The 12,386-nt window shown below is 35.7% G+C and overlaps 1 protein-coding gene across 2 annotated transcripts in view; it reads left to right on the top strand.

Annotated features, from left to right (window-relative positions):
- The window catches only part of AP3B1 (adaptor related protein complex 3 subunit beta 1), a 357,386-nt gene that overhangs the window by 331,168 nt on the left and 13,832 nt on the right, over positions 1–12,386 (top strand). For both annotated transcript variants that reach the window (XM_069096283.1, XM_069096282.1), the window contains exon 25: positions 6,743–6,840. In XM_069096283.1, coding sequence (XP_068952384.1) covers positions 6,743–6,840 — 98 coding nt within the window. The remainder of the gene's footprint in view (positions 1–6,742; positions 6,841–12,386) is intronic.

The following is a 12,386-nucleotide window of genomic DNA, read 5'->3' as shown; positions in this document are numbered from 1 at the left end:
CCTTTGTGTGCAAACACACACATACACATACACATACACACAAGACACATGTTTGCGGGAGTATATGTTCCAACTAGAGTTGAATGTTAGCAGTCTAATATTGAATCTTCTTGTTTCAGTATTTTGGTAGATCCTCGATCTGTTGGTATTTCCTCCAACCACACATTTTTGTTATTTGTGATTATTTCACATATATATATATATATATATATATGTATATATATATATATATATCTTCATTTATAAATGCCCCACCCATTTTTCTCTAGGTCTTTTAACATTCTATGGGTGTCAATGCATCATTCTGTTTGTCCATTTTTTTCTTCATTCTTCAATACGTGACCCATTCACATCTTTTTCTGATCATGTATCACCTGGTTGATATCATTATGTCACTCCTTTCCTGAAAATAATCATTGGTATTATGCTGCACACTATTCATGCTCACCATATGTTTCTTCATTGGCCACTATTTTGATTCTTTAGAGATTGATATGATTCATGATCACAGCCATATAGGATCCCTGGATAGACACTGGTTTCAGAAGATAGGGAACACTAGAGGCATGGTTCAGTTTCCCAAATTCAATCCAGCTTCTCCCTCCTACTTAACTTTGGGTCCAGGTTATTCTCTCTATATGATTTCTGTCCAAAAGATATGTACTTATGGATTCTTTAAATTGGTTCTAGCCAGCTGCATGTCCTACTCTGGACAGTAGGTTCTTCTTCATCCACTTGATTTTCCCTGTGTAGTTTGTTAAACCAAACTTTTGAGTAATTGTGGAAATATCATTTGATTGCCCCTGTAGAGTTCCAGGGATAAAATTAGTACATTGTCACCTAAAATAAGAGCATCTGGAAGAACTTGCCATCTATGCTGAATCCTACTTCCACTTGTGTTCTGTTGGACATCCACCATTAGAGAGGCAAATACCTTTGACAAGCATACATCTCTTTTTTTATGCTTTGATTGAGACTGATAGGGAATAATCAAGCACAGTAAATTCTGCTTCTTTATTAAGGAATCATATAATCTCAAGATATGCATGGTTACTTTGCTCTACTGAGTCAAATGCTTAAAAAAAATCAACAATAAAGAGAGTAGTATCTTTTATTCCCTGTGCTCTTTAGTCACTGACTATGAAGATATGATTTTCTAGACTAATATTTTTCAAAACAGTCGGACCAGTTCACAACCTGTAAAGCTCTGAATTGGGCTAACTGTTCTGAAAAATATTTTGGAAACATAATGTGGCAAGAAAGTGTCCACACCCTTTGACCTATCATTTCCACTGTTGGACATATGCTCCACTCTATGGTCAAAGACAGTCAGCAAGCATTTAGTAAGAGCTTACTGTGCTAAGCACTAGAGATAAAAAGGAAGGCAGAAACAGCTCCTGCTCTCTAGAAGCACCCCCTCTAGTGTCATACACTTTCACTTAAATATTTATTGAATTGGATTAATTGTGTATTTCATCTTGGAGGTAATAGGAAGCCCTCAGAGTTTATAGAGCACACCGAGAGCTGGGGTGGGGGTGCGGGCGGAGTAGTGTGGATGGGTGTGGAGGCTAGACTGGAGAGGAAGGAACTTGAGGCAGGGAGAACAGCTAGAAGGCTATTACAGGAGTCCAGCTTTGGGGTGATAATACCTGCACCAGCATGGTGGCTGTATCCAAGGAGAGAAAAGAATATGTATGAGAGGTGTCACAAGGGTAGAACTGGCAACAGATTGGATGTAGGAACATGAGTAAGAGAGGGAGGAGTTGAAAATGATGCTGAGTGTGAGCCTAGGTAATTGAAAGGAAGGTGGTACCCTTGAAAGTAATAGAGAAATGGGAAAGATAATGAGTTGTTTTGGACATGTTAAGTTTAAGTTTCTACATGACAAAGACAATGATCCCATAAATACCAAAATATTCATAGCATTTTTTTTTTTTTGTGGTAGGAAAGAGGGTGGGGGATGTATGGAAAGGGGTATGTCAGTGCCATTTGATTGGGTAGTAAACAAGTCATAGTAAATGAATGTGATGCTATATTATTGTGCTTTAAGCTAGTATAAATATGAGGAATTCAGAGAAGCATGGGAAGATCTGTATGAACTTATACAGAGAAAAGAAAGTAGAATCAGGACAAGATGTATAATGTCTACAATAACATATATACCCCAAAGCCACACGGGCACCTGAATTTAGAGTAAATGTAGTGACCATTATTGATTCAAGTGGACAGTCAATCTACAAACATTTATTAAATGCATGTTATGTGACAGGTCCTATGTTAAACAGTGGGGATAAAAGATAAAAATTCAGTAGTTACTGCACTCAAGGTACTTTAGTATATTCAAAACATGTACAAAAAAAGACTTAAATACAAATTAATCAGAGGGGAAATGGCCAGATCAGGATGTAAAAGGCATTGCTTAAAGGAAGTTGGTGAGAAGAGAAGTGCAAACAAAGGCAGGGGTACCCAACTGATGGAAGGTCTTGGGATTAGGAGATAAGTAAGTACAGTGATTATGAAGTAACTCCTCCTTCCCTCTTGGTAGAGACATGGGTGGAATACCATGAATGCCAAATGTGGCAAAGTCAGAGAGACACAGTTACTGACGGTTCTGTTTGATTATTTTCCTTTATTATAAGGGAAAGCTCTGGCAGGGTAGAATGGGGTGAGGAACGGTATATTGTGAATAAAGTATATACTAACAGATGTGGTCCATGTGTCAGCTTGCCTAACTGTACTTTGTTATGAGAGGGGATTCTTTGGGATAGGTAATAAAAAGTGACAGTGGGTTTTTTTCTTCCTTTTAAAAAATGTTTTTGTTAATTTCTTTTGTTTTTACATCACCTTCATATCCAGATATGCCCTTCCCCTCTCCCACAGGTAGTTTGCCATCCCTTGTAATAAAAAATAATGAAGAGAAAAAAAAAACCCATTTCGTCAAACTAACCGGTACAGCAACTAAATCCAAAAGAATATGTGACTTGACACAGTACTAAGCCAAAGAAGGGGGAGGAGAGACTCATTTCCTTATCTCTTTTTATGACCAAGCTTGTTTATTATTATACATCACGCAATTTCACCAAGAAGCCCCCATCTCTTTTTAAATAAGTTATAGCCTGCTGTGGATAACTTCAATAAGTGTGTAAATCATTCTCATAAAGGTTTTATAGGGGGGTATAGGTCAGTTATTGATGTCTTTGCAATCACTTTTTGGGGGTAGTTAATACTGTCTGTGATTTTTTTTTCCAGTTCAGTTAAGAGGTTCATTTCCTTTTCAAAGATACTATCTGGTGCTCACCATGTTCAGTGCCTTCTGACTTCTTGGAAAAAAGTATTTATGAAATAACAACAAACATTTCTATAGTATTTACTACGTACCAGGCACTGTGCTTGACAAATATTATCTCATTTGATCCTCACAACAACCTGGAAGGCGAGTGCTGTTACCTCCATTTTTCATATGAGGAAACAGAGGCAAACAGAGACTTGCCCAGAGTCACACAGCTAATAAGGGTCTGAGGTTGGATTTGAACTCAGGTCTTCTAAGTCTAAACCCTGTGCTTTATCCATTGCACCACTAAGCTAGCCCATAACTGTAAGCCTTCTATATGACATGCAAGCCTATGACTTATTTGATTTCTTAATCCTGGTCTCTATTTTCCAACATATTTTTCACCATCCTTCCTTATGCATACCTCTTTATTGAAGTCACTGAGCAGTAAGTTATATGTTGACTTCGTATAAACAATCTGAGTTGTTCATAGCATTTTTCAACTTTATCTTCAACAACAATTATTGGTGCATAAGCTTTTTGTTTATTATGATCATGAACAGGATGGCCAGATGTCACCTAAAATAATGTTTCTCACTACCTTTAGGCACATGATGAAATCAGCTCTGCCATATAATTTATTTGCTCTTCCACATTTGACCCATGAGCCATTTTTCCTCTTTGCTACAACTTCCTTCTGTTTTTTATATCATTTATAAGGAGAATGTCAACATTAGTGTGGTTCAGTTCTCCCAGTAATATGTTAACTTGCTGATTTGTAGACTAAAATCTTTTATTTATATATATATATGTATGTCTTTATTAATTTTTGTTTACTTTTAGTTTACATGATTCAATTCCACAATTCCTTGAGTTTCAAATTTTCTCCCCCTCCCCCCCATGACAGCATACAGTCACAGTCAGGTAGACTAAAATCTTACTTCTTTTTTAAAATATAGCATAGAAAAAAAAAATCTTTTGCAAAATTATCGTGTAGTCTAAACTGTTCAGTACAGCTTAAGTTAAGAATTTTGACTTGAAGGTTTATCCACGAGGGAAGCACAGGGCAGGTTTTGATAGAGGATGCACACAAAGACGTGGCACCCTTAGTGATGGCAGGAGGGGTAACACTCAGGATGAGCTGAGGAAAGCTAAGGACAACAGAATGGAGTGTGGGTAGTTTTGCTATTTGGTTATTTGGGGAAAATCGAAGGATCAAAGAAGGAATAGGATGGCTGCTTGAGATTGATTAGACATGATAACTGATGACAGAATGAAGGCAAAACTCAGTTGGAGCTGGGGGTATTTATCCTGGAAAAGAAAAAACTCGCATTGTATGATAATACCTTCAAGTATTTGGAGGGCTTTTATGTGGAAGAAAGACTTATGTTTAGCCACTGAGGGCTGTGAAGAGAGGAATGGATGGAAGTTACAAAGAGGCAGATCTAGGCTGATTAGAAGGAAAAGCTTCCCAATTAGTCAGCAAGCATTTATTTATTAAGCAGCCGCTATGTACCAGGCACTGTGCTGGTTGGTCTCTGGGAATGCAAGGCAGAGAAGTGAGATCCTCCCTGCCCTAAGGAAGAACTAACCTTCTGATGAGGGAAACAATGGGTACATACATGGTTATATACAAAGCAGAGAGAAAGGATATAACCTCCAGAGGATATATGTTAGAAGAGAATGGGGTAAAAGTGGGCTGGAAAAGCTTCATGCAGGAGGAAGTGACCTTGAAGACTTAAAGAGAAACAGAAATTCAGAGAGGCAGAGTGAGGAGCGTGCTAGGCACGGGGATGGCCAACACAAAGGCTAGAGGCAGGAGACTATGTTGTTTCTAAAGAGAATAGCAAGAAGTTCAGGATGGCTGGACCATGGGGTTTTCAACAACCCAAAACCATCCAGAAGTTGAATGGGCTGTCTCAGTTCATACCCTCTTGCTATAAGGCTTCAAGCAAATGGTAGGCTACAACTTGATGGGTATGATATAGGGGAAATTTTGTTCAGAATTGGACTTAAATGGCCCCAGAGGTCCCTTTCACCTCTAGTCTTCTGGGATGCTGTAATCACTAGAAGAGGGGGTTTTCTTTTATCCACAACAACTTGTGAAAGTCATCTGCTATAATGTGGAAGGATTGTGATCTGTCTACACTGATGGGTCAAGTACCTACATGCATGAAATCATCTTTGGTTTTTATTCATTATTCAAGTCATAATCAGTATATAAATTTTCTCTAGGAGATATGGGAACAAACTAATACATATGTATAGTTGGTCAGCTATTTTTGGCCATCCACCCAACTTCAAGACTCAGACTTTTTTTTTCAATTTTGAAAAGCCTTGTGATTCATTCAGAGACCATGGTTATTAATCAGGCACTTTTTTTCTCCTCTTGATAGCAGTTTCATTTGACAGACAGAATCGGTGTCATAGAAGGAACACTTGACTTAGAGTCAGATAATCTAGATTTGAATCCAAACCACAACACTTATTGCCTGTGGGTCCATAAGCAAATCATGTCTTCTTACTTCACAGGGATATTATGAGAAAAGTGTTTTGTTAACACACAAAGTGCTGTATAAATGTAGTTTATTCTTACTACCATGAAGTTTTAAATGAAACTTCTTGTATGTTATTTGCCAACCTATAGGCAGTGTTTCATAGTGGATGACCTGGCCTTAGAGCCAGGGAGGCAAGGGTTCAAGTCCCACTTATGACTCATACTGGCTGTGTGACCTTAGGTCAAGTTATTGACCCTCTCAGTAACCCCCAAGCAATGCTTTAAGCCTATATAAGTTGTAGAATGGACTGATCGTTATTGGAAGAGGGAATTTCCTTACCAGGAGCTCCTTCCACAAAGGAAATAAAAAATCTGGACCAAAAAATATTTAACCATTTGTAGTTTAGTTCAGAGACATTTTTGAAAAGTAAATTAGAACTTTTGTAAAAATATGAATGATAACATATTAATTTAACAGAAGTGTGGCATCATAGTGAATGCACACAGCTGGGCCAAAGACTAACTCCATAAAGTGAGAGAGAAATTTTCCCTAACTGCTTATAAGTATAGCCTGCCAGTTTCTGCATTTCACACTTAAAAAGATAAATAAAAATATATCACTTGTTTATCTAGGAAACTATATAGAATAGTTCTCTAATTGACTAGAACCTGTGTCTGACTTGCATAAATTTACCTCTGATTTTCTTCCACATTTTAGAAAGTGTCCTTTATGGGTCTAATGACAATATAGTGTAAATTGCCTCTTTAGAGGGCCTTAATTATGTTTTTTTAATGAAAATATTTCTACTTTGCTGTTTCTCTAAAAATAAATTTCCTAAGCTTTTTATTCAGGAGACCTTAAGCAAAGAACATCATCTTGTAGTGCAACAGCATGTATTTCAACCTTACAATTATTAAGGAAAAATATTAATTATTCATCATTTTGACAGTTGTCTTGTGTTTCCTTCCCTTAGTACAAAAGATGATTGCTTCAATGTTAATATCCAGCCACCTGTTGGAGAGCTTCTTTTACCTGTGGCCATGTCAGAGAAAGATTTTAGGAGAGAGCAAGGTGAGAAATTACTTTAATCTTCTGGAAATTTATATCCCAAATAACATTTGCTTGCTCTTCTGACAGGTCATCTAATATAAGTGATCAGATATACATAGGCATTAATGGGCTTCGATGTATGCTCTTCTAATCTACTAATTTTTTTCCTTTATCAAATAACCTTAAAAGCATAGGCCATGTACATTCCAGTGATATTTGAAAATTGATTAATATGTCTTTTAAAAAGAGAACTCATAATAAGTTGAGGTGAAAATCAACTTTTTAGCCCTGGGAGTTATGGTTTGTCAACTTGATGGTACACTAATGCATTTTGTATTAGTGTTAATGGCAAAATTTGGGGACTACCAACACCTAGAAACCTGAATGTGTAGTAATACAGTGTTTTATGTCAATATTACCTTTCCTTACAAGACCGTTTCTCATGTGCATCTAATGTACTTTTTTTTTTCTCCTAGGACATTAAGGTTCTTTACCCTTCAAAACTTATTCCTGACTCCAATATGCAAACTCCTTCGTTGCCTTCTGGAATAACTCTGTACAAAAGAAATGCTGTATTTTAGAAATGTATCTGAACCAACACATTTGTAAATAACCACTTAAATGTAAAATATTTTAGTGTAGTTCATGTCTCTAGTTCTTGTTTCAAAGTCAAACACAGCTGCTAATTGGATTGAGCTTTTCCGTACATGAATGATGGGAAATAGCTTCAGGTGACCTTAGGGACACACTGATTATGCAGCATGACAGAGTGGATAGACCTCTGATTCGGGACCACATGGGTTCAGGTCCTCCCTCTGACACACACTTTGTGACCCTGGGCAAGACTCTTGACCTCTCAGTTTCCCCTAGGCAACTTTCTACGGCTCTAAGTTATACAACAGTTTCTGACCAGCATTGGTCAAGGGAGTCTCCTCGTTGGGAGCTGCCTAAATTAAAGAATCATAGATCTGAACTTCCAATTTCTTCCCCCCACCAAAAGAAAAATGTATAAAATTCTACATACTTGGGAAATATTTAAATGTATGCATTCAGCTTTTCTACATTTTCTGATGTCTTAAACTGACAACTAAAAACCTCGTGGTGTTGATGTCATCCAGTGGTATCTGCCAGGTTCTCAGAATGTGCAAGGTGTGGAATAGAATAAAACATTATGGCCCCCATATCAGAGGAGGGAAAGAAGCACTTCCTTATACTCGCCAGTGTAGTAAAGCAGATACTTGATTTTGTTTCCTTGCCTTCTGTCTTATTGTGGGAATGACACAAGGTGTATTTATAAAGAAAAGGAGGACATGAGAGTAATCCAATGTCCAGCCATAAAATATGTAGTCTTGTAGAGGGGTCTGTATTTATTCTTGTGGTTTGTTTACTTTGAAGTCTTTTCACCTAGAGTAGAATAAACAGTCCATATCTGCATTGGTTTTTCTTGGAAGTTGATCATTGCCATAGAAAAAAAAATTAGTTGTGTGATTTTTTTTTTCCTGTTGACAAATTGAATTGATTCTTATATTTGCTGTTCTTACCTTTTGCTGGCTAAAGCCTGCCTCACTGCTTTACACCTGCCCAGCAAGCCAAGGTGAGTGACATGAGTGACTGAATGAGGCTTTGCCACATTTATTTGTTAAGTGTGTTCCTCTTTTGAAAATTGTAGCTAATATATGGATAAAGCAGCAGGTTATTGTATACTCTTTTTGCCCTCACCTTTTTTTCCCTGCTCCTTGATATTTTGATCAAGTTTTTTTGTTTTGTTTTGTTTTGTTTTTTTGTGCATTGCAGTGACGGAAGGTTTGTTGTTTTGTTTTGGTTTGGGTTTTTTTTTTCTCCTGACTGGCCATACAAAACCATGAGAGCATGGAGGAGGTGCACTTGGAGAATAGCTGTGGTTCTCTGTGGAGTTGTTGCCAAAATTCCTTTTTCTTCTGCCATTTTACTTCTATGGTTGTTGATTATTTGTCTGAATAAATCTGGCAGCTGTTTGCTATGTTTAATAGAGCAGAAAGGCTACTCTGAATAAAGCTATTTGAAAATTTGTTTATATGAAGTATTTGTAAATCCGTGAAGGTCTCTTGGCATTTCTGTATTGCTCCTTCTGTCTTCCTGAATTCATTCTTTGATGCAGGACTTGATGCTGGCAAATTTACCACACATTTAAAGAGCCTTTTCTATAGCATCTTTCTAGTTAGAGATTTCAGCTGTTTTACAACAGCCTTCATATTAGAAGTCTCAATTCTCAAGTTTACACATGTATCTGTTTGTTACACAACTCTAGGAACAGCTTAGCTTATTTCAGAAAAGAATTCCAGATTTGACTCTTAAGTGAAAATCTAAAATAAAAATAAATTTATTCAGATTTCAACAGTGCAACATTCTCTAAGGTAAAATGCAAGTTGGCCTGAGACTTCAACATTTCATCACATGCTAGGTTTACTTTCTTCTTTAAATGAAACTAATTTATGTACTTAGTATCTTTATTTCAAAAGTTTTTTTTAAAGAATATTTTGTAACTGAATATTAAATGTTAATTGAATAATTAAATATTAACTGAACCTTAAATGTGTTACTTATGATCCAAGTGGGAAAAATATAAATTAAAAAACCTAGGGAAAATGTTACTATTTTCATACCTTAAAGATGACTGTTCTTTAAAGTAGCTCTAAAAATGAGTTTCTCATGAACCTCATTAAAAAAATGTATGTAAGATTAATTGAAAATATTTCAAAAGGACTGCCCAAGGCTATATAAGGAAACACATTGTTTTGTCATCTTTTTCAAATCTTTCATTACTTGGTTTGGGGATTTTGGAATATGTGACTAAATATGCCTGTTTTATGAAGCTTGTTGTGGAAATATAATATGATAGGTAGTTGTTTTATTTATTTATTTACTTTTAGTTTACAACATTCAGTTCCACAATCCCTTGAGTTCCAGATTTTCTACCCCTCCCTCTCCTTCCCCATGGCACTATACAATCAGATATAGGTTCTACAGATACCTTCGATAAATAGTTGGTTTTGTTTTGTTTTTTTCTCATCCATTGTCAAGTTCATCATACCATCCGTATTTCCAGTACTCAACCAGAACATAATTCATTCACTCATGTTAGAGTCTTGGGCAGGTGCTGCATTAATGTTCTAACTCTGTGATGTGGTACACCAGATGCTGTGAATGATTCAAAGTTCATTTTGTTAGTGTATACATCTGTGCATATCTATAGATACATACATCTATATGGCATATATATGTGTCTATATCCATACATATTTAATGTCTTGAAACGCCATTTCAAGCACTCTACCCTGTCACCTGTTTTCTCTGTTTACTTTCTCTATATAAAATAAATTAGCTATGTAAAACTTTTGAAAAAATAATTTTAATTTTATTTCTTTTATTATTTGATGTGTATTACTAGTAATTAATTAACCCAGATTAATTGTTATTCTTGTTCTGACCAGAATTTTTATGAATTCCAGTGACTAATAATGCAGCATTAGAAACTGGGAGTTTTCAATAATCTGCTATTAATTTTTTAAACACATTGCCTCATTGTTTTAAAACTTTCAGTATGTATGATTGAAATAACTTGATAAGATTTTAGAATCTCTCTTCCTAGGTGAAACATTAATTGAAACCTTTGCAAAAATTCTCTTTCTAGTTAATTTGAAAACACCTGATATATTTTCATTTAGGAAATCCTGGGGCTTAAAAAAAACCTAGGATGTTTACTTAATTTTATTATGATTTATCCATCCGTCTTAGGTGTTCCTAGCCAGCAAGATGCTAATTCTTTAAATGGTCAGACATTTACTATTTTCTGGCCCTTAACTACCCCAAGCAATCATATTTGATGCCCCTTAATTAGAACACCTTTTTTTCTTTCCAGGTTCTTTTCCACCTCAGCAATCGAGACAATACATTTGCTTACCATGCTGCTCTCCTAAGTGTTCTTTTGCATGTAAATTAATCTTGATTCAGTTTACACTGTCATGCTGAGTGGTACAAATTGCCTATAACAATAAAACAGCATGAGTTAAAAATAAAGGAGGGGGGGTAGGAAGGCAGATTGAATGTGTGCCTTACTTGATAGGATGTTACTTTGCTTTATGCCAATACATTAGCTGATGATAATGAATCTTCTGTTCTGAAAAGCATGGTTTAGTTGATTTTTTTAATTTTACTTCAATGGAGCAGTACCTTGTCTTTTATAGAACAAGTTAGACAAACCATTAATGACAAGAGTGTTAAGGTTAAATATGAAGCAATGCATTCACCTCTCTGAGTGCTATCCATCTTTCCATTTACAGGAGCTTGACAAAAGTACTGGCTTTGTACAACATTTCCTTTAATTACATGCTGCGGGAAACAGGCTTTTAACATAAACATAGTTGCATTCATTTATTCAGCAGTCGCTTTTCAATAGAGCTTAATGGAGAAGGTTTAAATCCTAAATGAGTACGCACATCTCTCAGCAGTGTTATGGCAGCCACTGTGCTTGACTTAAAAGCAACGTCTGACTGCTTGTGGAGGTTTTAAAGCTTTTGCCTAATATTGAAGTTAAACAGTCAAAGACAGAACATACTGTTCTCAGAGTTTTGATAATGGCTAAAGCTTGTTTTTGCTCTAAGCTGGGTAGTCTTATTTGATGTTTTGCTGCAAAAATCAGATTATGATGGTGGCCTTTTGTATCTTTCTACTGCTAATTACAGGAGTTTTGTTTCCTCTTCATTTTGGTATAAGTTTAACACAGATAAAACGCTCAGCCATGAAAATACAGAACTTTTAAGAAAAATGTTTGAAATCAAATTATCATTTCCATGACATTGTACATTCCACTTAAATAGAACTTTTCCAAAGTTTTGGCTTTTATGCAATGTTAAGTTTGGGTCACAGATTGATATATGATACTTGCATTTTACTTTTAACCTAGGTACTAAATTACAGTAATATAGCAAGTATTTTGCATTATGCTGTGTTTGTTCACTAAATATTTTGATGTAAAATTTTTCTAAAATTGGGGGCATGCCTCGTGTTAACCTCATCTCCTTTTGTTCAATAGTTTAATTAACTTAGTTGCATTTCTAAAATTTAAAATAGTATTATTTGTTTCTCTAGAATCTGAGGTGTTCCTTTATTTTCTGCTTATGATTTTTGCTCCCAGATTTGTAGCTGAAGTTCTGATTGTTTAATTATGGTGCCATGACTTAGTCAGAGGCTGTCATCAGGTGTAACTTGTCTGAAGGTATTTTTTTTTTTACAAACCAGGTGGTAACTGAGTGAATTATTGATAAGGTAACTTTGTTCATTCTGAGTTCATGAGGAGAAATAATCCTCAGATAATGTCTACTCATAATTCTAGAATCCACTATGATTTGCCCTCAACGTGTCTCAATAAAATATATTTGAATGAATATTTATAAGCTAAAAAGGGAAAAGCTTGTTTATGTAGTCTCAGATTAATTGATTATATTTTTAAAGGAACTGAAATTGAGATTTCATCTTTGTATTTATGCCATTTTATTCTTTAGTACTCGAGCAAATCCATTAAGGGGGGA

The sequence above is a fragment of the Petaurus breviceps genome, unplaced genomic scaffold (genome assembly GCF_028583685.1).
Source record: "Petaurus breviceps papuanus isolate PSGF00001 unplaced genomic scaffold, PetGlider_PUasm1.0 229, whole genome shotgun sequence".
Lineage (NCBI taxonomy): Eukaryota > Metazoa > Chordata > Mammalia > Diprotodontia > Petauridae > Petaurus > Petaurus breviceps.
Note: the sequence above shows the minus strand (reverse complement) of the source record. Positions and strands in the feature narration are given on the sequence as shown.